Genomic DNA, 27,634 nt, shown 5'->3' with positions numbered 1-27,634 from the left:
GGAGTAAAGATACAGAACAGATGCTCCGTTTTAATCTTACTAATGGATTTAAGAAGCATATTTGTTTTCCTCCTCTGGCCTTCGATTAATTCAGAAACTGCATAAAACAGCTGCTTATCTCTTAGATGGGCATTGAATTTCCTTCTTTACTGCACAACCTCAGTTGCCCAACGTACCTGCATCGTTATCATTTCTGGTCGTCACCTGCAAGGAAGGAGGTGGCTTTAATCCTGCTCCGATGCACTCGAGCAGGCAGAAAAGAGTGTACCAATCATTGCTGGAGTGAATGTTGGCAGCATTGGTTTTCAGGAGCTCGTGCAGACCGAAAGCAACCTGGCGGCTCACCCTGGATAACACACTGGGCTTCATCATTAGGAGAATTCGCAGGGAAAGGAGAACCTGCCCACATGAGACACACAATTTACAACTTTGAACTTGCATTTCCTGACATTGTATATGTAATATAGGCATGAAGCAGCTTCCCAAGTTACACACCGGAGAAGCTCATGCCGGTTACATTCTCATTGTTAAATGTCCCGCAGCACGTGAGCCGATCGGAACCCGTGACGCAAAACGTCACAGCTTCCTATTGGCTCCTGTGCCGCGGGAGATTTGAGGCGCCATATTGTGTGCCCAGCTGGGACTCCTACCGGCATGAGCTACGGAGGTAAGCATCCCAGGAAAAAGGGGGTCCCCGGAGCTGAAATTACCAGAGGGTTCAGCTCTGGAGACCACCAACTTCATACCTGCAACAACAAAAACGCCCCCGGAGGAAACACACTTTAAAAGTCATGTCACTGATATGTTTAAGAGTCTACACCATAAAATAACAATTATAATACAATGGAAGTAATATCATGCTAAACCAGGATACATTCTGTTTTTTTTTTTAAAAAGAATTTTAGAATGTAAAGGCCACGCAATAACCCAATAAAATGACAAGGATAACCCTGCAACTGAGCTTCTCTTAAAACGGCTAATTGCTTGTAGCTGCATTTTCTTAATTGGGTGAACATTTGTAAATCCCACAGAAAATTCACATGATGTCACAGGAAAACATCTTCTACGCCGACAAGAGAGAGCCCAAAAAGGTAGGACTAATCCCTACTGCCTACGTAATTCATGGCGACTGTATGAAGACGGCAGGAAACGCATCGAGATACGCAGTACGCATTGAAAATACATTAAACTACCAAATCCATGATCCAGGGTAACGTGCTATGCACTGCTTCATGCCTACGTATAATATAAAAGTGAAATTTATATACAAATATTGATAGACAGATATATTAATCTCTTTGATTTGAATAATATATAGAATATAATGCAGCATCTTGTTTTCAGAAAGAAACTGGTCTTACTACCAAGCAATACTTTTTCTCCACATTTTCCTTTCGTATTTGGATTACAAACATACATACATAAAAAAGTTTATGAAACACATATTCCAAACCTAAAATATTATTAGATCGTAATCTAAGCCCTGATAATAGATAAAGATAACCTGATCAAACAAATGACACAAAAACATGATACTTTTTCAACACTAACTTATCCAAATTATTAAAGTGTGAAAATGTGAAAAAGTATGTGAACCTTTAGATTCAGTACCTGATGGCACCACCTTGAGCAGCAATTACTACAACTAAGCGTTTCCTGTAACTGCTGGTCAGTCTCTCACATTGGTTGTGAGTAATTTTGGCCCATTCCTCCTTACAGAACTGCTTCAACTCAGTGACATTTGAAGGCTTCCTTGCATGGACAGCTCGCTTCAGGTCCAGCCACAACTTTCGGTTTAGCTTACATACGGAGGGCCTGACATTGTCACCTAGAACCTTTGATACAATGTAGAATTCATGGTTGTGTCAATGATGGTAAGGTGTCCAGGTCCTGAGGCAGCAAAGCAGCCCAAAACCATCACACTCCCACAACCATGCTTGGAATGAGGTTCTTCTGTTCGAATACAGTGTTTGGTTTTCAACAAACAACATTTCTCATTGAGACCAAAAAGCTCTACCTTTGACTCGTCTATCCACAGACCATTGTTCCAGAAGTCTTGTGGATCATGTATATGCACTTTGGCGAACTTCAGAAGGGCAGTAATGCTCTATTTAGTGAGCAGTAGTTTTCTCCTGGTTATCCTTCCATGAAAACCATTCTTGACGACTCTTTTTCTGATAGTTGAGTCATGAACACTCACATTAGCCAAGGTAAGAGTGGGCTGCAGATCCTTCAAAGTTAGTCTGGGGTTCTTTGTGACTTCCTGTATGATTTGTCTATTTGATCTTGGAGATATTTTGGCAAAACAACCACTCCTTGGTGACTGTCGTCTTTAACTTGGATTGGTGGAGCCCCACATCCTTAGCAATGGTTTTGTAACCATTTCTAGACTGATGAGCACCAATAACTGCTTTTGAGGTCCTCAGCGATTTATTTTCATTGTGCTATAACGTGTTTCCACACACCTGTATGGTGAAGACCAAACTCACAAAGTTTCTGAACTTTATGTAGGGTGGGGCCTCCCAAACTCAAATCCGAAAATCTACCTAATTATTTAAACCCCTGATTCTAATTATTCACTTTAATTTAGCTGATAAAACTAGGGTTTCGCTTACTTTTGCACATTTCCTGACTCTTCATTACTCAATGTTTGTCCAATTCATACATCATTTTGTTTCAAAATACATGGCATTGGTTAATATAAACCATATTGGATATTTAAGAAAAGACTGGTTTTGATTTAAGAAGGTTATCATGGAAAAACTGTGGACTTTCCATAATTATCATTGGGGTTCACAATTTTTCCCCGCGTGTTTGTGTGTGTATATAGGTATGTATGCATATATTTATCCCCTCCCCTCCCCCACTTATCTACGACTATAGAAGATACAGAAGTAGTACTGTACGTTTAACCCCTGTCCACAAGATTTTCCAATGAGTATTTAGCACACTGAAAAAATGTGACTGTATCCAAGGTAATGAAAATAAGGGAGTAAGTATGGCTTGCACCCACTGTGCTTCTAAAACCTGCACACTTTGCATAAGATTACTCAGGGACTAAGCTATAGAATCTTTAACACATTCGGTTCAAATGCAAGAAAAAGTCAACTCAAAGCAAGAAATGTTTAAGTTGTGGGGTAACAGCCAATACTGTGCAACATGAAACTAAATCCAGTTCAACAGCTAGGGGCATTTCAGGCATAAGATTTTGTCCTAGATGAGAATGTAATAAAATACCTGTGCACTTATATCCTCTCGGCGTAAAAGGCGTATAGCTAGACGCAGTAGTCCTACCACTGCTCGTTCAACAAGGAAGCAGAACTCCACCGCATGGGCACACAGGTGGTAAAAGTGATCTCGCACAGCCTGCCAAACACACCCTACACGGTCCCTGTATGAAGATGTGAAAAGAAGGACAGCAAGATGTAAAGTACAACGGTCAACATCTTTAAGACACCGTTAACTAACCACATTTGCACTTGAGACGGCAACCCTGTAGTTTTGTGTAATAAAATGTCACAAACAGGTCAGGTTTTCAGGATATCCCTGCTTCAGCACAGGTGGCTCAATTAGTGGTTCAGTCGTTGAAGGAGCCACCTGTGCAGAAGCAGGGATATCATGAAAACCTGACCTGTTGGTGGCCCTTGAAGAATGGAGTTGGCCACCCCTGCTCTAAATCTTTTTATTTGACATAATGAAAAGTATCAGTTATTACTAATCGTCACCTGTTCTCTAGCACAATCCTCAGCAGCATTTCAAGGCAGAAGGCAGCATCTTCTTCATCATACGTGTCCTCATCTGGGGTCACTGATATCAGAGCCTGAAAGAGCAAACCCCCGAGCAAGTCACTATGCAAGAAACCTGCATATACAACGGGCCTTTTAAGAGCCCTTTGTGTAATTTTCTGGGCATCATCATCATCAGTGATTATTAACCAAAATGTAATTGAACTTGATGATCTCTGCTTGTCCAATGATGATTGACAAGCACCCAATCATGTCTTTAGTTTGCCCTATCATGTCTCCCATGTTGGTCCAGTATTTCTAAATCAGGATAAATCCATCAGTAACAGAGGCACCAATAATGAACCGTCATAATGTCCTCCTATAGCCAGGGCCGGTTCATCCATTAGGGCACCCTAGGCGGTCGCCTAGGGTGGCAGAATTTGGGGGGCGGCAGCCGCTAGTTTGCTTACTGAGGGGATTTCCCCATCTCTCAGAGCAGGGCCGTTGATAGGGGGCTAAGCAGTTTCCTCCATCCCGATTGGCTGCTACTGGGTAATACAGCCAATCAGGAAGACGTGTAAGGAGCTTGAGGGCAGGGCTAAGCATGGAGCGAAGAGAGGTGAGGCTGTGTGTCTCTGTCCTGTGTGTCCTGCTCTGTTCTGTGTTGTGCTCTGGTGTGTGTGTATGTGTCCTGTGTGTAATGGTTCTGTTCAGGGGGGAGAGAAAGACAGAGGGGGGGGGGCGGAGAATGACAGAGAGAGGGGGGGAGAGAACGACAGAGAGAGAGAGGGGGGAGAGAATGACCGAGAGGGGAGAGAATGACCGAGAGAGGGGGGAGAGAATGACAGAGAGAGGGGGAGAGAATGACAGAGAGAGGGGGAGAGAATGACAGATAGAGGGAGTGTGTATGAATGAATCTATTAGGTATAACATTTACATTTTTCAGTTAGGGAAAATAAAAAACAGAAATTTAACTGTGTGTGGGGGGGGGGGAAGAGGAAGGCGCAAGCTGAAGGTTCGCAAAAGGTGCCAAATACCCTTGCACCAGCCCTGCCTATAGCACCATGTGCTTTAAAGCCCCCCTAACATTCCTTACCTTCATGAGTTCCTGCAAAGACTCTAGTTGGAGGAACTTGCTCTCTGTGATCAGTTTCTCTGGATCACATAACTACAATGCAAAAAATTAGAAAAGGTGAGACCGCAAATAATAATAAAATTAACTTTAATGCCAGAATAGTTTCTTTGGTGTACTGGGAGTATTCATGTAACAATGCAGATTTATATGTACACAAAAATTAATGTCGCCCCCTATGACGTCGGACTCGACGTATGACGCGTTTCGCGTGTTGCCACGCTTCTTCAGAGACTCCTCCCATCTGAAGAAGCGTGGCAACACGCGAAACGCGTCATACGTCGAGTCCGACGTCATAGGTGGCGACACCTCAGCTTCGGGAACACGGCCAGTATACTGGTGACACAACACCGCACTTTCCACTTATATCCTATGGCTACTGGGTGATCTGTATACCGTGTATACGAAACAGACACCAAACAATAGCCTGTAATCTGTTTTGGTCCGCTGTGACCTCTAAGTGGAATTTGCACAAACCTGGTTATTTTGCATCCTAGGTCCGCCGAGACCAAGTGTGTCTGTGTCTTGGATAAGCTTATACTACCCCACAAATGCATCTAGTGGGGCTCATTTTGACCAGACGTATAAACACTATATTACTGTGCTATTTACTATCTTTGGTCTCTGTGATATATTGGGTTATCTACTATGAATATACCTCTCCTATGATTTTTTGATATCTGTGGATATACCCTAATATAGGGATACTGTGTACATATTTAATTGTGTCTATATCTTGTGATTCCACCTTACTTCTATGGTACATCCATTGATATCTGGCAAACAGCTATTTATATATGGAATCAGTTATACATATAGATAAAGGAGGGATCAATATGCCTTCTATGTGATCAATATATGTCAATTTCCATTGTATGATCATAATATAGGATTTAGATAAAACAGATGCACATAACCTAGTTTGTTTGCTACAAAAGGCACTATTTACTGCCTACTGAGCCGTAATACACTTATTCTCATATATATGCATTACTATAAATTACACTGAGCTGTCTGAGTGGATCTAAAAGAAATACAGACACATATTAATGTGATTCATAGTCTGAAATATAAAATATAGAGTCTCCAAACCACTCCACCCCTAGAGAGGATTCTTTTAAACATTTATCACTGTAAATATTTCACTGAGTCACAGATTATTGTTTTTTGATGTAATAAAATTTTATTATTTTTGTTTTTAACTAAAAATACCGATTCAATAGCCTTAATGGCAATTATAGCACACTTGTTTTGCTAGGACAATTTTGTCCTATATCTGTAAAAATCATATAATATAGAGTGCAATAAGAGGAATCTTTTTTATCCCCTTGGATAATTTTTGTGTGCTCTCTCACTATCCTCATGCACCTTATTATATACTTTTCACAATAAACATTTCATACAAGGATGAGCGGTTTAACTATAATTTTTTGGAGATTTATATGTAAGCAGCAGTATCGGCCCAAGTAATACGGATCCTATATATCCATTAGTTACCATTCATCTCAAAGCTTACATTTTATTAGGCAAACTCCTGTCATACAAAAAAGGCAACAATGTAACAATGTAACTGAGAACTCAGACTCATGCACTTCCTTGCAACTATTCCATCAACAGAGATTGAGCAGCATAGATAGTTCACTCCGACGCTAAAGGAGACATAGTACAAACTATGAAGGGGGTCATTCATTAAACTGTGTTCGTGCCGATCAGGGGACTGTCGTACATAAACTCCCATTGATGTCAAGGGGTCTATATTCTTTTTATCTGGGATTCACTTTATCAAAAATGGCTGTCAAACCAAAGGAAGATTACATCAAAATAATGTAATAATAAAAAAATAAAAAAAGAGTCACCTTGTGGTTAAGACAATATACAGTACTATGAAGTAGGAAATAACACTTGACGATCATTTTTACTTTGCAATCTACTTTATATAGTAAAGGTGTTGACAAGACCTGCAAGGTTTTGAAAGGTCTGTATACTATAAATTAATCAATGAAGAAATCACTTGTTGATCCTTCAAAAGTTATCACAACTTACCACCATTCTCCTATTATTTTCAGGCTGAAACTGTAATGTAAAAGTGGCTTCTCGATTACACCATTACTATTATTTACCTTTATACAGTCCATAGCCATTTTCTTTGCTTCTTGGTTTTCAGTGGAAGGTCCTCTTTGATTGGACTGTTCTGTTCCGCTGAGGGTCAGCCAACTAACAAAACTCAGGACAGTGGACTCCCCGCTGGCAAAAAGCACAATGTTGTCAGTCACACTCACACAAAAAAACAAACAAAACCACAGTGCAAAATAAGATCCTCTTTGTCCACGGTCACAGCCCATTGCAGCTTTCTAGCCGCACAGCTTTATAAAATGAACTGACTCAATCTAGACGGTTATCAAGTGAGAATTTGTCAACCATAATAATGTCTACAGCATATTGTTTGGGTACATTAATAAATGTTTCCACATCTTAACTATTACCTCTCATCATAACTCTTTGGTGCAAACTCTACTCTGAGATCAAGCCAATTCTTTTTATGCAGTATAGAAAAATGTGTGGTATACTGTACACAGTCTGATATATATGACACCGGCAACTATTTCATAATTTGATGAGCTATACAATAAATCGAAGTGGGTTTTGTACAAAACATATACTTCACACCGCAGATCCATACCACCTATAGTATATATTCTTCACCTTGAAGGTTTTTACTGCTAACATAATGCTAACATTAAGCACATGACTTTTTTTACCGGTTGGATGGTGTCTCCTCTCGTTGAAGAGATATCTTCCCATTGGGGTCCACAAAGTCTTCAACCTGAAACATAAACCAGTGAAGTTTTTGTATCTCGTGTGTGGGACTCCCATGGGTGGATGAAGTGGAGCTGAAAATCTTGTAGGTCAGGACCGTTATTATTGCAAAGTGGTACTTTCCGCCAATCCAACAAACTTATTACATATGTTGATGTTTAAAATCAGATGTATGCGTTTGGCATTAAAGCAGAAAGTCAATTCCCCAATGAATTAGGAATGCCTGTTAATGGAAAGATTTACAGTGTATTTACAGCAGCAACCTGAGTCAACTGGAGTGCTTCATGCTTTAAAGTTACATGCGTGAGACATTCATTTACTGCTTATTTTATGTACGTCTAATTGGCTTCGGTTTGTAGTTAGGAGTCTCCTTCTGGTTACTTCAGTGCCGTGTGATTTTGGTCACTTGCCAGTGCTGGTCTGAATGAAACATTGACCGTCTTAAAGGAAAAGCTATCAAGTATCATTACCTCTACCATAGCCTTGGGCAACAGTTCAGCTCGAAAGAGCTGCAGCATGGAGTCCATAATATTTTTCCAGCCCTCCCGCAGAATGTCACCATGCCGATGAGCCAGGTGGAACACCGTTTTTGCAGCAATCTGGGCCTTGGGGTTGCTTCCAAAAACCGTAGGTAGGTTCTCTGCTGCCTAAAGTGAAATGGAAAGAAGGGATATTTAAAAGCAATTCAACAGATCTGAAGTGTATAAAATTAAAATATGTTCCTCTATGCTCAAGGAATAAATCCTGACAGGCTGTAGTAGGGATTCATTACGAGGGTAGGTTTACGTTTCTGGAGGTTCATCACGGTATCTGTCATATTACTGGGAGGGTGATCAGATGTTCTCTAATCCCTGCTGGATTGCATTACCGGCAGATTTAGAGGCAGTCGCACACCTCAGCTGTCCATTTATTCCATTACCATCCAATGTAAATCTAGCACTAACATCAGTGTTGCTATGATTGAAGAACAGGATCAAATAAACAAGCCAAGGCCGACTTCTTATTAGACATGGCTTCCATTTTCAATTGCCCTCAGCTGTTGGGAACTCGAACTAAACAAGATAATCCCAAAGCAGCTACAAAAACAAGTTAATATTGAAAAGCGACTAGTATTTACATAGCACCTTTCCCTTCTACATCCATACATTCATCAAGTGGAATAGGAGCGATCCATCTATGGAATGTCTGGTTTTCACATACCTCTTAGGAAGGAAGGGACAATATTAATATCAAACTACAGCTTGGATAGCTATAAATCAATTTAAAGCAGCAGTTCAAGCTGGCGATTTTTTTTTAAAGTTTTTGTTTCCACTTCAATATTTGCATCAGTGCAATCAAAACATACCATGTGATTATCAAAGCTGCCGATCGAAAAACGGCCCATGGTGTTGCATTGTAAAGCATTGGATATGCCATTCGTTGTAAAGTGAAACGTTGTATAACGAGGACTACCTGTACATACACACACACAAAAGTGTATTGTCAGTTCTGCATTTTCACTGGTCAATAATTCAGGTTGTAATGGTCTCCTCAGGTAATTTTAACTTCATGTTGTGTCAATGTTTTTTGTGATATAGCTTGAATATTTTTTTTTGTATTTTTGGATATGCTAGTGTTTATTTTTGTGTGTGTGTGTGTGTGTGTGTGTGTGTATGTGTGTGGTGTGTGTATATATTATACATATTAAACACACACACACACATTCCAGAATCACTATTTGCAGTGGAAGTGTGTTGTGTGTGTTTAATTACCCACTCACTCCACATTTTAATAACACACATATACATCTAATTGTACACATTCACATATAAAATTAGTTGTTAATATTTAGCATATATATGCTTTGCAAAATAAACACTTGCATAAGGTTTAATTCAACCATCTGAGCTACTCTGCATCTCTGATCCATTTCTCCTGCTGTACTGACACATTTCTGTGGGGAAGATCATGTGACCAGGCAGTCAGATACAATTGTGCTTGTGCACTGCTAGAGAGAGGGCAGGGCTCAAAAAGTGGTGTGCCAGAGCTTACTACAGAAAAGGAAGGGGTTATGCCTTTGTAAAGGGTTGCCATAGGAACAAAGATGATCGTTACATTAGAATATATTAAAAATTGTCTTTCAAAGTTGTTTAAAAAAAATAAAATGCTACAAGTATTTTCTCATAGTACATAACTAATTTATTTAAAAAAAATAAAAAAACACACATGCAGGATTTTGCTTGAATTGCAGCTTTAAAAACGAAAAATAAAATATATATGAATTTGCCTAAGATCACAGACTCCGTGACAATAGTGTCTAATGTAGGGGCCAACTTTGTATTGCCATGATTAATTCCTTACCATTCAAGCTATCTTCTATTTGCTGTATACATTTTAAAACATTTAGAACTGTTTATGTATCAGAAGCTCAACCCCCCCCTCCCCAAATAAAGGTATATTTCACCTTCAGGAATGCAAATTTAAAGGGTCCTATATATTTTAGCACTAGCTCACCTCGCTGCTGAGAGTTGTGAACTTGCACAGGGAAATTATGAGATTGTCAAACACGTCACTCAGTCCATAGTGAGCAGATATCATTGCACATTTCCTAAAAGAAACAAGGACTATTGAGCAAACCACATAATAAGCAAAGAATATAAATTCATCAGCACACACATAGTTTAATACTTTTATAAGGATTGTCTCTACCTCTTAGGGTTTTATTTTGTACTAGGATTGAAGCAGAAAGTCTCCAGGGCTAAACCACTGTGAGTTCAGCTCTGGGGACCCTCTGCTTCCCAAGATACTTGCTCCAGCTGGGCACAGAAAATGTATTTTCAAAGGTCCCGCGGGCCAATAGGGAGCCGCAATGTCATCCTTTGTAGTTTCCTATTGGCCGCGTGACACAGGACCTTTAAACAGACATCAGCTGCAGATGCAAGTATCCCAGAGAGCCGGGTGGGCTCCGGAGCAAAAATTTACGTGGTTCTGCTCCAGAGACCACCTCCTTCCAACCTAGCGGCAAACTACATTGTTTATTTTTTTTTTTTAAGTTAAACAGCCTTTAAAGCTGCAGTTCAGTCTTTTTTTTTTTTTTTTTAATTTATTTTTTTACTTCAATAGTTTCATGTGTGCAATCTCTAATTACCTAAAGAACTGTATAGCTGCAGGTCAATTCGTTCTCCATGTATTGATAGGCGAAATTTGGTGACATAATTAGAGCTGGCATATGTTTTTATTTGCTTCTGTCAGTCAGTGGAAGCTCATGAATATTCATGAGCACTCCTGCACTGACATGTGCTAGAGGGAGGGCAGGGCTGACAAAGGGGTGTGCCAGAGCTTGTGACAGGACATGAAGGGGCAGTGCCTTAGCAAATGGCTGTTAAAATAGAATACAAGAAAATTGGTCTTTCAAAGTTGTTTTTTTAAAAACAGAAAATGCTAAAAGTATTTTTTCTTACTACAGAACTGATTTATTAAAAAAAAACACACATGCAGGATATTGACTGAACTGCAGCTTTAACTAGACTCTTATTCCAGCTTGAAATAGGGCACGAGTAGATGTAAAGGTGCATTAGCAGCATATCTTAGGCTTTGTAAAATGATAAAAATAAAAAAACGACTAGCGTTTATAGCAAACAAAAAGGGATTATTTACGGATAAAACCTAATAAACATTAATGAATAAACAAACCCATCCCAAAACCTTATCGTGCTTCCAGAGATACTTACCTCCATACGGGGTGCCGGTATCTGCAGACAGGAAACTTGTGTGCCTAACAAAATGGTGGCTTAAATGTCCGCTTTGCAGCTTCCTATTGGCCCATGTGACCAGGACATTTAAACTCCACAGAGATCCCAGCATCCCCTAAGTATCTCAGGAAGCAGGGTGTCACCGGAGCTGAAATTAACACAGTTTCGCTCCGGGGACACCATGCTTCAATACTGCGAAACATGTTTTGTTGCTTTAACTTTTAACTTTGCGATTTGTGTTAAGATTTCCTTTTTGTGTAGCTCGCTCTTTCCTAACATTCCCCTTGATGAGACTGCCCCTCCAATATCAGGCTGCCACTCTCTTGCTGGTCATCTTTTCATTTACAATGACTTAATCTATTTTTATTGAGTAACTTCATCAAATATGTAGCAGTCCATGAATGCAATTTGTTTTGCTGTCAATTAATATACTACAAGAATTGTGTTGGACCGGGACTCAAAGTAAAATCAACAAGTACATTTATTGAAAAGTCCGTAATTTAATCTAAATCCAACAATACAAAAACAGGATCAGAAGAAGAAAGTGAATTGACACAACATTTCTGCAGCAAATGGCATAGCAAGTCTGGCGTTTCAGGGCCCCAGGCGAAGCGAAGCTTGAGGAAAGGACAAGAATTGCTAAGCCATTTGCTGTAGGATGTTTGTGTCAATTCACTTTTTTGGGGGTTTCAGCAGTAGAACGTACGGTTTGTGTTCGCTATGAACACAGCATCTAGTTAAGCTAGCTCCACTTGTGTGGAGGGAAAAACAATGGTTTCTTGGTTTGTCTTTTAAAACTACTACTGAATAACACATGCATAGCACTCAAATACAAACTATATCTCTGATACAGCTTTCCCGACTATTATTCACTCTTGTCTTTGCAATTTAGTAAAGACATTAGAGCAAAATAGATATATAGTGCAGTTGCTTAAATTGTTTTCACTATTCCTTATGGCAGGGATGTGCAAAGTTCTGTTCCTGCGTCCCCCTGCATCCACTCCCCTGGTGCTCACACCCCCTTACCTTCCTGTCGGCGTCAGTGGGGTCACGTGACGCGTTGCCATGGCGACTGGCATCAACGTGCGGTCATGTGATGTCACATGACCCCACGGCGTCATTTGACATGTCAACGCGTCATGTGAAGCCGGCTGAACCTCGGTAAGTTCAGCGGCAGAGGCCTCGCATGATCCACCGGCCTTTAATTGAAATGCTTTGGGGAAGAGCGCGGGGCCTCAGCAACCACACCGCCCTCCCAAGAAAATCCTGCGCCCCCCCCTTGGGGGGGCGTGTCCCCCAGTTTGCGCACCCCTGACTCATGGGACACAGTAGCAAAACTACAAGTATAAACATATTAACAAAAAAAGATCAGAATCACCTCCCTGGGTTTATTTGTAAGTGAAGAACTTTATTCATAAACTGAAACAGAAGCAAACTATGAAAATGCCTGTATTATACTTTATAATGTCGAGGGGCAGATTTTGTTTTAACCCACTACAGGGGTTATTTATCAAGCTCTGTTAGAGGTTAACACAGCCAGACTTTAACGTTCATTCAATGCCTCTTCGGGTGTGTTGACCCTTACCGGAGCTTGATGTACTGTATTGATACTAGGTGGATTTGACCAAACCATGTTAACCTGTGCCCTAATACAGGGGTACTCAACGTCAACCCGGAAGACCCCTCAACAGGTCAGGTCTTAAGGATATCCCAGCTTCAGCACAGGTGACTCAATCAGTGGCTCAGTCTTCGACTGAGTCACCTGTGCTGATGCTGGGATATCTTTAAAACGTGACCTGTTGGGGGGTCTTGAGGATTGACGTTGGCTACCACTGACCTAATGTACCAAGTACAAGAAAGCAGGTATAAGGTGCCCCTGCAGGAGAGTACCAGATAAAGAGAATACATGGGATGTTTAGAGGAGTTCAGTTTGGGAAGGAGCGTTCTGTACCTGAAACCAGATATGGCTTTCTGAATTATGGTCTCGTCCATGCTTTTGTCAAAGACATATGACAAGGCAGCAATAGTGGGACCCCACGTCATCGTGAAGAGATCGTGGTCATAGCTTCCTGGAACCACATGCAGAAAGTTGCCTTCGGGATTGGCTCCGCGGTGCAGTAAAACATTCCATACGTAATTCTCCTTCACAAGACCACTCTGCTCATCAGGCATTACTATTTCATCGTTTCTGATGAGCCCAGGAAGAAATAAAAAGTCCATTATAACAAAAACGTATACAAATCAATATGCTTTGCAACAGTTTTCTTTACCCCATAATACAGTCATATGCAGCATTTTACCTTTGGCCCATAAAATCAGAAGTTAGCACTGTATTTGGGAGGCAAATTCTCCCCGCATTCATGGAAATGAACCCACTGCATTAGAATATTGAAAATCACAATGCCATTCCAGGGGAGGAAAGGGACATTTCGTTTCGGGCCTCAGGTAGATGATTAGCGGTGTGATTAGAAGTCAAGCTTTTTAGGGTTTTTTTTGGTAAGGGATTAATGTTAAGAGTTTTTGGGGTAAGAGTTTTTAGGGTAAGGGGTTGTGGTTAGGGTTTTCGGGGTTAGGATTTTTAGGGTAAGGGTTTAAACTTTGTAGGGTAAGGGGTTATGGTTAGGTTTTAAGGTTTTCAGGGTAAGTGGTTAAGGTTTTCAGGGTAAGGGGTTAAGGTTTTCAGGGTAAGGGGTTAAGGTTTTTAGGGTAAGGGGTTAGGTGATACATTACCTGCGGCGACGAAGTGTCCATGAGGCTGAAATGGCCACGACTAATTGTCCTAAACCCCCCCAGGGGCCCTTATGTTACCCATATGGCATTGCCCCGTACCCTTTTTTTTAGAAGCTGTGTGAAATTGCGCACCCATACCCAATCACATCGGGTTCGACGACCAGAACAGAGAACTGATCACGTGGTCAGGAAGTGTCGGACGGTCCATGGCCACGGAGGTAGAACGACTCTTAGGCACTAAAGGTGTTATAGCAGAAGCCCCTCCACCCCCCTTTTTAAATGTACTGGTTTTAAATCTCCCTCTAGGGGAAACAAAATGGCTATCAACTCTCAGGCAAATAGGAAGCTGCAACATCATTTTTGTGGCTTCCTGGACAGCCATTTAAATCCCCTTTATAAACCAGGAAGTAATGCCGGTAACTTCACCAGTAGGCGTCTCAAGAACATAGGGCTCTCTAGTGCAGAAAATAGCACAGCTCAGCTCTGAATGACTTCTTGGCTCCCATACCGTTAAAATGGGGATTTAGTTAGGTGGTACTGCTGCTTTGAATCCTTTGAGAAATGAACACATACTGCTTGAAATCCCGAGCCTCATTTTAGAAATTGCTGCAACATGCTTCCATCAATTAGCTGTGAGCTATTTGCTAGTCCATGATGCAAGAAACATATTGGGCCACATTTACTAAGAAGTCTTCTGCCATGAGACATTTTCCGGCTCAAGAAGACACCTTACTGCCCATTCACATAAATGGGCTGTAAGGTGTCTTCCAGCATCGGAAGTGTTTGTCAGGAGACTGCTTAGTAAACATGGCCCATTATGCATATCATGGTAATTTTTTTGTGAATCCAAATTAAGCTATTAGGCCTAGATTTAAAACTGTTCAACACTTACTGTAGCTTAAATTAAGACGCAAATGTAAAAAACTGTAGTGTTGTCACTTTATTGCAATACCAATGTGTCTTGCTAAGTGGAACCGGACCCTTAACAGCTTATCATTAAATTCACCCTTCACCTTAACACATCTTGATGAACCTTCCTATGTTTCTGCTATGGTTGTTCCTGTTAAAATCTGTATATCACCCAAGACATTCCGATACTGACCTGCTTAAAGCTTCTAGCATGAAAAGAAGAATTGAAAGCAGTTGAGTGCCAGAGATCACATCCTGTCTCCTGAGTACTGTAATCCCTAGAGCTTTGAAGTCATTGGTGTTGGATTTACTGAGCAGACTGGCTTTCTGAACATTTCTTAAGCCTTGTCTGCCTATAAACAGCTGTGAGCATTAAGGCAGCCCCGCTTTTTCACAGCTAGATGAGGTACAGTGACCAAAGAGAACAGTGGTAAAAAGAACTTGATCAGCTACTCATGTGCACTAAGGCCAGGTTCCCGCTGGCTGCTGCAGCGTCCGCCATGGACAAGAGCCACCCCTCAATGGGACGGGGTCTGCTGCAAGGGTTTTTTCCTCTGATCAATACTAGCGACTGAGCGCTAGGCCACACACCCCAGCGGTTCAGCCAATGAGGGCGAACCTGCCAGCTGACGTCATGACCGCACCACCCCCCCATCACGCCCGCCCCCCTTTCCCCCTGCAGACCGGGGAACACGGCTGCATGCGCCGCCAGTCTGGCAGGCGTGCGTGCAGTGCAGACAGAGGGCCGTAGCCTAAAGAATCAAAATGAAATAAATTGAATAGCAAACATTAAAAACTCTGCTGAATCCAATATCCTCAAACTCGTAGCACTCCTCTACTTCAGCGTGTCATTCCTTCAGTCATGACAAAGTCAAATGAAAGAAAGATTATGCTTCTACGATCTGGCCCAGAATGTTGCTTCTCACCGAATCCCATTTTACAGAAGCTTTGGATGCTTTGAAAACACCTTGCAATTTATTTTTTTGCATGAGATCCCTAGAGGCTGTGCCTAGAAACACTTTGTTTTTAGACCTCACCTTAAAAGAATTGGATTAAGATGCAATGCAAAATGCACCTGTATTAATACGGGACAAGTGTTGGGTCTGGGCTCGCATTGCCTTCTGCATCCAAATGACAGCTTGAAAGGCATGGTCTTTTATAAGAATTTTGTCTAAATCGGAATACAATTCCAAACTACTACTTGGTATAAATAATTATCATTACAATGGCGGCAAATCGGAGAACTCACTTGATTGCATGATACATGTCTTCCAGCATATCTTGGTCAAAATTATTCCCACCATTTACACCTTTCAAGTTTTTCCTGAATTCCTGAGGACAAAAAAACCCAATATACTTCAGTACTATTGGCAAATCTTTCACTTACCTAAAGTTTTTGGGAGTCAAAATATGAAACTCCTTCTGCTGATTGTATTTAAAGCAGCAAATAAAACTAATGTTCCCAGCCGTTTGAGCTGCAAACTGTAACAATAATGTTAACTTGGTAATATAAGAATACATTGTAGCTGCTGAGTTACACTGACTGAAGGATATCTTGAAACTGAAAGGCAGCCATTTAATGAACCCTGGGAAGCAGGATTTTGCTGATCGATTACAGGAGATCGAATCGAAAAGCAGCTTACATGATTAGTTTTCAATAAAGATAATCAAAGGCTGCATATATATTTTTTAAATGTAATATAAATATATATATTTTTTTGTTTGTTTGATTTTGTTTTGAGTACTACATGGATTGCCACTTTAAATTGCATGTATATCTTTGAGATACTAAATATTTTATCCAAGCACAAACTTTAAAATATTGCGATGTGCGGTTTTGTCAAAATGTAGAATTCATTATCTGTTTTCATTTGCTTATCAGGTTCTCACGCTACACAGGGCTGTCATTGTGCATGTGGGCATGCAAAGAAACCCTTCCTCACGCAACACAGATGTGGTTCTACAAGCCAGTTTGGGTTATTAAAGATCAGTATAGAACTAAAACAATTTCAATCATGTACACAGGACACTGGGAATTATCGGGTTATATGCTTCAACTAACAAAGTCTGCTGCGCTTTGGATCTGTGCTTCAGAAGAAACCATGCCCTGCTACAGTCATAGGGAAGAGAAACAAATTGAATAGCAGAAAATCCAATCAGATCTCACCTCTAAAGTCATTGGGACACTCTGCTTGCGGACATTGTGATTGTGTTGGTCAGTATTCAGCATGATGACCGCATAAGCCAAGGCAAAGCAGGCATCACTGTGTGCAAAGGGAGTTCCATTGGCTTTCTGAAAAAGGAACCAACGCACCGTTTTTAAAGGCGGTGTTATAGTAAAGACAGCAAAGTAAAACTAACCCTGTTAATACCAGAAGCAAAGGAGCGTGTGAGTCAAACTCACAAGATATTCTACACTTTACATGCAAGTTGGCTAGAGTAGCTTCAGCAGAGTGCTTTTAATTGGTGTACTCTGGGGGTTATTTATTAAACTGCAATAATGCTGATTCGGTACTACTGCACGCAAATGCCCGTTCAAGTCAATATGGAATTTGTGTGGTAGTGTCCCATTCCGCACTATTGCAGTTTAATAAATAACCCCCTTTGATAGCACTGTTGTGAAGGGAAGATTAGCCACTTGTAGTTCTCTCAAAGCATGTTCCAGAGTTTCTATATTCAACACTACTTCAGATAAATGAATAAAAAATGGACTTGTGTGCACGCACTCAAGTGTGTGCACTGGTGCGCTAGGCGTGGGTCGCCTAGTCATTTACTTGTGGATTTTAAACTCTCAAAGATGTATGAAGTTAGTGATAATACATATTAGCCATACTAGTAGATTCCTTTAAAACTCTAGCCCAGTGTTCTTAAATCTAGAGAGCCTTAATATAAAGCATACATTTAAAAAAAAAAAAACATAAATAAGAAACAATAAAAGATATCCTAAATTAAAAATGCAAATCAAATTCTAGCATAAAAAACCACTGATACCAGTATCCTCTATATCCCGTGGTGGGTCTGAAGCACCAGTGGAACGCAGGCAGAGCAAGAAACACTACCGGGACAGTGCCGTCACTTCCGGGAGTGTCCCGCATCAATCGGAACGCCGGTGGGAGGAAGGGGGGACTTCGTGGAGCTGAGCTGGGACCGCTGCATACCAACAGGGGTCTTCAGCTCGCTCGCGACCATCACCTCCAACCCAAGAGTAGAGGAAGGCGTCCAGTGGGTCCTGGACACTGACCCTTGACCACAGGACTATTGGCAGACTACCCATACAGGAGAGGGGAGAACGGAGACTTGTACCATAAGGCAATATACTTTTATTATTTTTTTCATTCATTTACTATCTCTTTGTTTTTGTGCACAGTTGATTTTTAATATTGTTGATTGATTGAATATATATATATATATATATATATATATATATATCAAGATATTTAACATTTTCTTGCACCCTCTATTTTTTTTCTGTTTTTAAGGTACTACTTCAGATACCCTGAATGTACTTACTCTCCAGTGCTCTGTGAATGCCTCCAGTAGCCTATGAATCACAGGTGCCTCCCCTGGTAAGCGGAAAGCTTCAAGGTAAAGTCTTAACGCTTCATCAACTCTCAAGCCTTGGAAAAGGAAAGTCCTAAGTACAATTAGAAGAGTCAATAATTAGATATAATGCAAATGTACACGTCTCATCAAGGTGGTTCTTAACCGTGTCCAAATAATATATGGTCTTATAAAGTGTTCTATGGGTTTCTAGACCTGTTACTGCCACATGACATCTGGTCTCTGTTCTCTGAACTGATTGTGAAACAGATTTGCCATCTTACAGGCAAAGTCCTACATTAAGCTAGTCAAAACGATCTAAAGGAGCTCCTGGCTCCCTATTCCCCCGCTCGCTCACTTCGATCTGTAAGTGAAGGCCTGCTGACGGGCCCCAAATTATGTCAACGACATTCTGGGAACTGAGCCTTTAGCTACTCTCTGGAACTCTGTCTCATCTGAGGCGCCCCCTCTCTGAAAATCTTTAAAAACAAGCTTGAGCCCGAACTGTTTACCCAGGCATTAAATGAATGCGCCACCAGCAATCCGAGATGTAGTACTGAACTGTCTATTCTGTGTTTAGTTCCATTCTATATTTGCATCGTGTTTAATAATAGTTTGAAATGTTTTTCTTTACTTTGTAATTGTGAAGCTCTGAGTCCCGTCTGGAGGGAAGAACTCACTACATAAAAGTTGTGCGTGTATTATACTAAATATTTGTATTTATGCACTGCTAACTCAGAGTGTTTTTTTGCTCAATAAGCAATCATCAAAAGTCATGGAAAGCGTTGCAAGTGAATAATGAATTATTATTTTGTACAAATCTGATAGAAGTATATATATATATATATATTTATTTTTTTTACACTTACTGCTGTTCCTTTTTAATCTCAAAGGAACATCTCCAGTGCACTTAATTTAATTAATTTCCTTTAACCTTGAGTCATTGATGCTGGTAATGTTATTTTAGAGAGAGCAAGAAAAAAAAAAAGACAGGAAAACCAAACTAAGAGAACAGATGTTGTTTTGAACCAACTATGCAACTTGTTTGAATATTCCTTCAATTATGCCTAGAAACAAGTAAAAAATATATACAGCAAGACTTACCCCACAAAGCTTTCAAGCAAATCAAGATTCTTGCGATCGCTCACAAATTCGCCAATCATCTTCTTGTCTAGCCTGGGGTTTTCTCTGAGCCACTGAGCCACCTCGTTGTTGTCCATAGGAGTTGTCAAAATGTTCTTCTCTTGCAGGAACTGGATCCCTTTCTTTGGTTTCTGGTTGAACTGTTCAGTTCCAGTTATCAGAAGCTGCGTAAAACAGACATCCAAATGCATCACTTAATATGCTATAAATGCACCAACATTATTTAAAAGGCACTACACTAATCGTAACCGTTAAAATTTCTGAATTCAGTGCTACTAGGCATGGAGTGGCCAACTCCAGTCCTGAACGGCCACCAACCAGTCAAGTTTTAAGGATATCGCTGCTTCAGCAAAGGTGGCTCAATCAGTGGCTCAGTCGAAGATGAAACCTTTATCCTTCAGTGTTCTGGGATTCTACAATAGACTGTAAGGCGCACGTGCCCATATTCAGTGTACCTTTTATCAGGAAAATACTTTGGGCCATATTTACTAAGTGATGTTATTCTATAAGACATCCCCCTTTGTGTTCCCTCCACTATGAGTCAGACGGAGGTCCGAAGGGACCTTCTGCAAAGCTTTATTGACCAACTGAGCTGAAGAGTTAGAGAATTCCGTTTACAATTATAAAAGTATGACTTCATTAAGTAACACCATCACCAACATTGACAGTATCAATTAGCAGGGGATACCAATAATGTTAACAATTTATAGGAAATGTAAAGAGGGTTGAGGCTGCACTCCACAAATAAGATAAGACATACACAGTTTACCGGTGCTGCTGGTTCAAGGAAGTACCTGCCAGGCAAAATCCAAAGTACATTCAGGAAAAAAGGGATCCAGCGCTCCACGGATTTCTAAATTAGTAAATTTATTGTGCCGCACAACGTTTCGACCAATAGGTCTTTCTCAAGTGCCTAGGCACTTGAGAAAGACCTATTGGTCGAAACGTTGTGTGGCACAATAAATTTACTTATTTAGAAATCCGTGGAGCGCTGGATCCCCCTTTTTTCCTGAACAATTTATAGGACACACAACATAAGAATTCACAATTAAAAACCAGACAGCTTTGAACAAGACAAGCCGGTATATGGGAAAGAGGCAAATGGCTGACAGAGCATCAACTCTGTACTTTTAACCAGGACAACAAAAGGGTTTAAAGAGTACAGATAAAACCATCTGGTCTCATAAGCAGACTAACTAAAATAAAAAAAGATGACACACATATATTTTTTTTTATGAGATAAAGTGAAAATCTACATGCGTTGCCCAGTCAGTTCCCTGTATATTTGTATACCTTCTTTTTGTTTTTAATATCGTTCAATTCTTGAACTGTTGGAAGAAAGCACGAAAAGCGTTGAGGTCTCCTTGGCATCTTCTCACCTGAAGACAAATTACAATAATAAAAAAAAAAGTGAATAGAACCACCAAAAGTCAAAGCCTACAGAGCAAAACCCCCACATTTATTCACAGACTTGAGGACCCAATGGGGGTTATTCATTAAAAGTGCAATAGTGCAGATTGGAAACAGTTTCAGTGCGGTAGTACCAGTGATAGTGAAGAGGTAGCCAGGCTCACTAATAAAGGTTAAGCCCGTTTGGTTACCTCTGATCCATGTTTTGGGGTTCAGGAGGGCCAGCTCTTGGACCCAGCTGTTGTAAAAAGCATTACCTGCAATTATGCGACAAAGAATTTTGTGTTTTTACCTTTCCAGGGATGCCAGCAAGCAGGGACTGCTGTGGTATGAGTTTCAGGGGAGGGGTTTTGTGGAGAAAGTGTTGTCAGATTGTTTCTATCTAGTCAGGGCCCAGAGTTGCTGGTTCTCTTAAAAATGTACCCAGGAATCAGATCGGATGCCTGGGTGCATGTAGACACATTGTCTCTGTAAAATCTCTCCTTGAAAACGATTGCGCGACTCACCACTAGGGGTCCCTGCTTCAGCACTGCCCAGAAAGGTAAATGGGGCACAGGGATGTGAGGTGTCCCTGAAACAGTCAAGGAGTCACTAGGTTAATGGGGATACCTAGTAAATGCCCAGGTCACCCAGAACCAGTATAGGGGTAGTGTGGGGACTTTTAAAAGTCCAGTCCTAAGTTTATTGTATAGAGTGTGGGGAATATGGCTTGTAAGAAATAACGTGCAGCTTCATATTGTATTTCCCATAACCAAAAGACTTAGGACATTTTTTAATGTGTATATTTTATGGAACAGTGTATTTTAAAATATATTTGTTTATGCACAGAAATGAGCTGGAACTTTTAGAACCAATGTTCTAACAAGCCACTGGGCTACCATGTGGTGCCAGGAGGTATGGCAGGACATTTGGAGATGAAAGCCCCAGAGGATGACCAAGGTGTCAAGACCATTTGGACACGAGGGAAGGAATCAAGTATCCACATCCTGAGATCAATGGACATCCTTTGCATTTCCATTGATCCCACCAGACTGGCAGGCGCCTGTCCCCGCGAGTGTCATTGAGGGAACCAGGGGTAGAGGTGCCAAATTGCTCGTGCCCCCTGGTTTATTCAGATTTATAAGTAACCCTGTTGTGTCTACCAGCTTGTCTCTGATTAGCAGCTGAGAAATTTCTCACGCTTTGGATTGGGCTATAGTATTTTTTGAATGAAAGTCAGTTCTCCAATGTCTCTCCTAGTTCTCCAATCGTCTAAGATTCTAAGTTTCCAGTTGCAAGTCTCCAGCAAGAAAAGGCCTGCTTCAGCGAAAGCTGCCTGGAATATTTTCTGTCCTGTTTTTGCAACTGTTATCAGGGATAGGATTCCCTGCATCTAGGAGAGTCTAGATTGTTACCCCAATTCCCACGTAAATGTGTCTTTTTGCTGTAGTTTGTGTAACATTGTGTGTTTGCCTTTTCCTGTGAATAAATTTACAATTTATTTAATTAACTTGTTTTGCTCAATCCATGATCCTAGTAAAAAGGTGTAAATGGCCTGGTCTCCCGTGACAGTACCTGATCGGCACTGTTGCACTTTCATGAATTACCCCTTTTGTGATTAAGCTGTCAGATGTCTTCAATTTGACACATGGAAAAAAAAAAAAAACTATCCTGAGCTCTTCAAGGTTGCCTACCTCCTTCACTGCCGTCCTCCGGCTCCTGACTCTCAAGGTTCATATTGTCTACCATCAGATGGCCAGTGGTGGGCGGACGCACTGCGAGGGTTTCTGTATTTACATTGGGGGACTTTACTTCGGTGGGGTGTTCACTGCCTTAAATAAGGAAGTAGAAGGATATAAGGTCAGAAATGCTGAATGGTCCGTCTCGAATAAAGAAGAAGAGATTAGAGTGGACATGGAATTTACAATTTAAAGCTGTAGTTCAAGCAATAGCCTACATGTATATTTTTTTTTAAATAAATCAGTTCTGTACCATGAGAAAATACTTTTAGCATTGAAGAAATTTTTTTGATTCTAATTTAACAAAAAAATTTGTTTCTATAGAAACCATTTACAAAGTCCCACCCCTTCCCCTTCTGACAGGCTCTGGCTCTTGAGCCCCACCCTCTCTCTAGCAGTGCACCAATTGTATCTAGTAACTGCCTGGTAACATGATCTTCCACACAGACCTTTGCATTCTGGGTAATGATGGCCAGCAATAACTGAATTAAATAACCGAGCAAAGAGATAGATTACAGGAGAACGAATCGATTGGCAACCTAGCTAATCATTTGTCAGTAAGCAGATTGTATTGATGCACATATTGAATGGAAACATATGCACATATTGAGAAAGTCACCCGTTGAGTGACGAAACGCGTCAGGGAGCGTCATTACGTCAGACGCAGGGACATTGACGTCATCACCGCGCGCTGGGACTGACTGATCCGCGCAATTGCTGCAGAGGCTTCCAATCTCGGAGCTACTTTAGAGGACTCCAAAACAGGCAGAGAGGAGATCATCTACCCTGGACATTGATCGGGACGTCATCTTGGGACTGCAAAGACCAAGACACTGCAGTATCTGACCGGATGGTGGTGATTATATATCACAATATGCTTGTTATTATTGTACCTTTGTAAGTGCAATTCTTATCCCCCCTCTCCCCTCCCCCTCATTAAATTTTACCATTTTACGCTATGGGCGTGCGCTCTCTCTTCCCCCTTTTCTTTTAGATTCTCTGTGGATGTGGTTTGTCCACTTTGAGAGCAGCCGGAGACCCTCTACACCAGAACTTACCATCTATTGGACTTTTCTGAGGACTGGTTTTTACACTCTTTTTCCATTTTTGGACACATATATTCGCAGTATTAATTGTTTATTATTTTTATTTTTATGGTTTACAGGTTTCATTGCTATTTCATTTATATTATATATTTTTCATTTATATTTTAATTTTTATGTTAGATATTCCATAGAATTAGTAATTCACCTATTTATACAGTGTTGAACTATTCCAGCTAGTTCCATTGTATATAAGCCAACCATTAGCAGAGGCGCAGCCTTGTTCTTTTGTTTGATATATATATATATATATAGATAGATATATCTGTATATTTTTAAAAATGGCAGCTTGAACTGCAGCTTTAAAACCTGACATTATACCTTTTGCCCACTGGTGGGTAAATCAAAGAGCAGTAAGACACTCTCCTCCTCAGGAAAATGGAATCTTTTACCAAGAAAATACTATCAAATCTTACCGTTTCCTGATTCTTTGGTTCCTTCTGATATATCCACAGTGTTTATCCCTGCTTCTTCCTGCTGTGAGGTGTTGCTGAGGATTTTAGCCTGGCAATGTGCTTCTGTACTATCAATGACAGTCAGTAGAGCTTCTAGGGACAGCAGATGGGTTGTATACAGCTGTGCGGATACAGGAAAGGCATTCTGGTAGCGGGCATAAAAAATAAAACAAAAAACTGGTGAGGGGAGATGGATTTCACATAGAAACTAGAATCTTTTTTGTGACAAATGAAGAATTGCTACAGTATGTATCTTTAGTATACAATCCCTGACTGATATCACCCAGTTTCTTGGCTCCATTTCCTCTCTGAATGAGAAGAGTGAGCTTCTAGTTCTAGGGGATTTCAACTTCAATTGGCTTGACCCTAAAAACCACAAAATCCAGATACAACTAAAGTCACTTAACCTAACACAACTCATTTCCCAACCCACACGGACAAATCTGAAATCGCACAACCATTCCTTGCTAGACTGGATTCTCTCCTCAAACCCCAGCAGAATCCCATCCTCTGGCATCCTTCCTGATATTTTCAGTGACCATGCAATAGTGTACTGTGTAAGGAAAATTAAACCGCCCCATTCAAGCCCTAAAGTTCTCCTCACTACAACATTTAAAAACTTTAACCCACAACAGTTTCTGGATGACCTTACCAACTGCTCATGGCACAGAATCTATTTAATTCCCGACCCTGATTCTGTGCTCGACTATTTCCAATCCGAGTTCTTAAAACTCTGCGATACCCATGCTCCACTACGCAAAATAAGGGTACGGGTGGCCCACCTTCCATGGGTTACAACTGACCTTATTGCACTCTACCAGCTCAGGGATACTTTGTGGAAAAGCTACAAAGTAACTGGCACTACCAAGGATCTCAATCACTACAGAAGCCTGCGGAACATGTGCATAAGGCAAACAAGGCACGCAAAAGCACAATATTACTCTGACAATCTCCACCAAAATCCATCAAACCCAGCTAACTTCTGGAAGGTTATCAACAATATATTCCAGCCTTCTAACCATCAACAACCAAGTAATATCACTAAGGGGGATATTACTCTGATAAACCCCACAGACATTGCAAATGCATTCAATGATTACTTTGTGGGGCGTGCCACTAACTTATTAGCAAAACGCAGCCCAAACCACAAACCTGAATCTCATCCTGGGAGTACCCACATAGCCCCACCCCCTCCCAACACTGCCAACAATTTTCAATTTGGCCCAGTATCTGAAGAGGAGATTACACAAGCGCTCCTCAAATTAAAACTAAGCAGCCAATGCGGACCCGACTTTCTACAATCTAGGTTCCTACGACTTGGTGCCCCAGCCATTGCCAAACCAATAGTCAACTCTATCCTGGCTGCAGATCATATCCCTAAGACCTGGAAAACTGCCAGAGTTGTCCCAATTTTCAAAAGTGGGGACAAAAACACTGTCTCAAACTACAGGCCAATCTCACTTCTCCCAATTCTATCCAAAGTCATGGGAAAATGTGTCCACTCCCAATTAAGCGATTACTATACCAAGACAAATTTCCCTAGCCAATTCCAATCTGGCTTTCACCCCAAACACTCCACCGTAACTACCCTGCTAAAAGTTTGCAATGAAATCCAGTGTGGAACGGAACGGGGACAACTCACTGGTGCAGTATTACTAGATTTTGCAAAGGCTTTTGACACAGTTGATCATGCTATCCTGCTTAACAAACTCCAGAGCTCTGGAATAGGGAAACATGCTTTAAACTGGTTTCAGTCCTACCTATCAGGAAGATCCCAACATGTGTCCATCTCAGGCTCTAACTCCAACCCCCTGGATATCACCTGTGGTGTCCCGCAAGGCTCTGTTCTGGGGCCCCTACTCTTCTCAGTGTTCATTAATGATCTTCCCACAGCTTGTAAGGAAGCCTCAATACACATGTATGCAGATGACACAATCCTGTATGCACACAGCCATAGCCTCTCTGACCTTCAACACATACTTCAGTCTGACTTTTTGAGACTCGAAAACTGGATTTCCCAAAACAAACTGTTTTTAAACACTGACAAGACTGTAACAATGGTATTTGGGACCAAGACTAAATTTTTAAAGCTTCCAGTGACTGAGCTCCAGATTAGAACCAACGCTAACACCACCCTAACTCCTGTCACTAGTTTTAAATATCTGGGCTTATGGTTTGACTCCCACTAAACATTCGGGATGCACATTGATACCCCGACAACCAAGACCTATGCTAAACTAGGGGTACTTTACAGGAACAAATACTCCCTAAGTCTCCTGGTCAGAAAGCGTATCGCACAGCAGATGCTAATGCCAATTATTGACTATGGAGACATAGTATATGGCTCGGCACCTCAAACCCACCTTAGCAAACTTGACACCCTCTACAATTCAATTTCTCATTTTGTTCTCCAATGCAACTACAACACACATCACTGGGAAATGCTCAAAGAACAAGATTGGTCATCACTCGAGTCTAGGCGCAAAGTTCACCTTTCCTGACTTGCCTTTAAATTCTTTATGGGCAAGCTACCCAGCTATCTGAACAAGCTCCTCACCCCTACCACATGCAGCACTTATCACCTGAGATCAGACTCCAAAAGACTGTTCATGGTCCCAAGGCTCAACAAAGTATCCGGCAGTTCCTCCTTCTCTTACTGTGCACCCCAAAACTGGAACAACCTACCAGAGACTCTCACATCCACCACTAGTTTAAGTTCTTTCAAATCTAAGGCTGTCTCACATTTTAATGTGGTCTGTAACTGTTTCATACGCCCATGATATATATTTTCTTTAACTGTGCATGCAATGTCTTGTATATAATGTAAACCCTGTTCATTTATGTAACGGTATTTGTAACCATGTATTATTTGTCTTAACTCTGTGCCCAGGACATACTTGAAAACGAGAGGTAACTCTCAATGTATTACTTCCTGGTAAAATATTTTATAAATAAATAAATAATATAAATGTCTAATGATGAAAACAGTGAAGGAGATTTGTTTAAGGACCTTGGAGAGCAGCTTAGTGAGATCCTCAAAGAGGTTGGAACAATAGTAGTCACAGTCATAGTTAATGTAGAGTTCGGTTACAAAGCTGGGTATCCTCCAAAGTTGAACGATCGCCTCTAGTGCCATTTCTTTCATCTCATATGGCATCTTTGGGTTCTCCATGGTGATGATATCCATCAGCTTCTTTATGTATATCTGTGAGAACGAAAAC

At 40.9% G+C, this 27,634-nt stretch overlaps 1 protein-coding gene across 14 annotated transcripts in view; it reads right to left on the bottom strand.

Moving 5' to 3' along the window:
- GBF1 (golgi brefeldin A resistant guanine nucleotide exchange factor 1) overlaps positions 1–27,634 on the bottom strand; it is a 164,136-nt gene that overhangs the window by 20,476 nt on the left and 116,026 nt on the right. For all 14 annotated transcript variants that reach the window (XM_075610684.1, XM_075610690.1, XM_075610680.1 and 11 more), the window contains 17 exons: positions 27,424–27,618; positions 24,375–24,558; positions 22,811–22,948; positions 21,021–21,106; positions 19,689–19,891; positions 18,555–18,678; positions 17,212–17,337; positions 16,294–16,376; positions 13,357–13,593; positions 10,168–10,261; positions 8,145–8,321; positions 7,617–7,681; positions 6,978–7,101; positions 4,822–4,893; positions 3,726–3,820; positions 3,238–3,391; positions 177–399 (listed from right to left, as the gene is read on the bottom strand). In XM_075610684.1, the coding sequence (XP_075466799.1) occupies positions 177–399; positions 3,238–3,391; positions 3,726–3,820; positions 4,822–4,893; positions 6,978–7,101; positions 7,617–7,681; positions 8,145–8,321; positions 10,168–10,261; positions 13,357–13,593; positions 16,294–16,376; positions 17,212–17,337; positions 18,555–18,678; positions 19,689–19,891; positions 21,021–21,106; positions 22,811–22,948; positions 24,375–24,558; positions 27,424–27,618 (2,380 nt within the window). The remainder of the gene's footprint in view (positions 1–176; positions 400–3,237; positions 3,392–3,725; positions 3,821–4,821; positions 4,894–6,977; positions 7,102–7,616; positions 7,682–8,144; positions 8,322–10,167; positions 10,262–13,356; positions 13,594–16,293; positions 16,377–17,211; positions 17,338–18,554; positions 18,679–19,688; positions 19,892–21,020; positions 21,107–22,810; positions 22,949–24,374; positions 24,559–27,423; positions 27,619–27,634) is intronic.

Source organism: Ascaphus truei, chromosome 8 (genome assembly GCF_040206685.1).
Source record: "Ascaphus truei isolate aAscTru1 chromosome 8, aAscTru1.hap1, whole genome shotgun sequence".
NCBI lineage: Eukaryota > Metazoa > Chordata > Amphibia > Anura > Ascaphidae > Ascaphus > Ascaphus truei.
The sequence above is the reverse complement of the archived record's forward strand: the minus strand, read 5'-3'. Positions and strand labels throughout refer to the sequence as shown.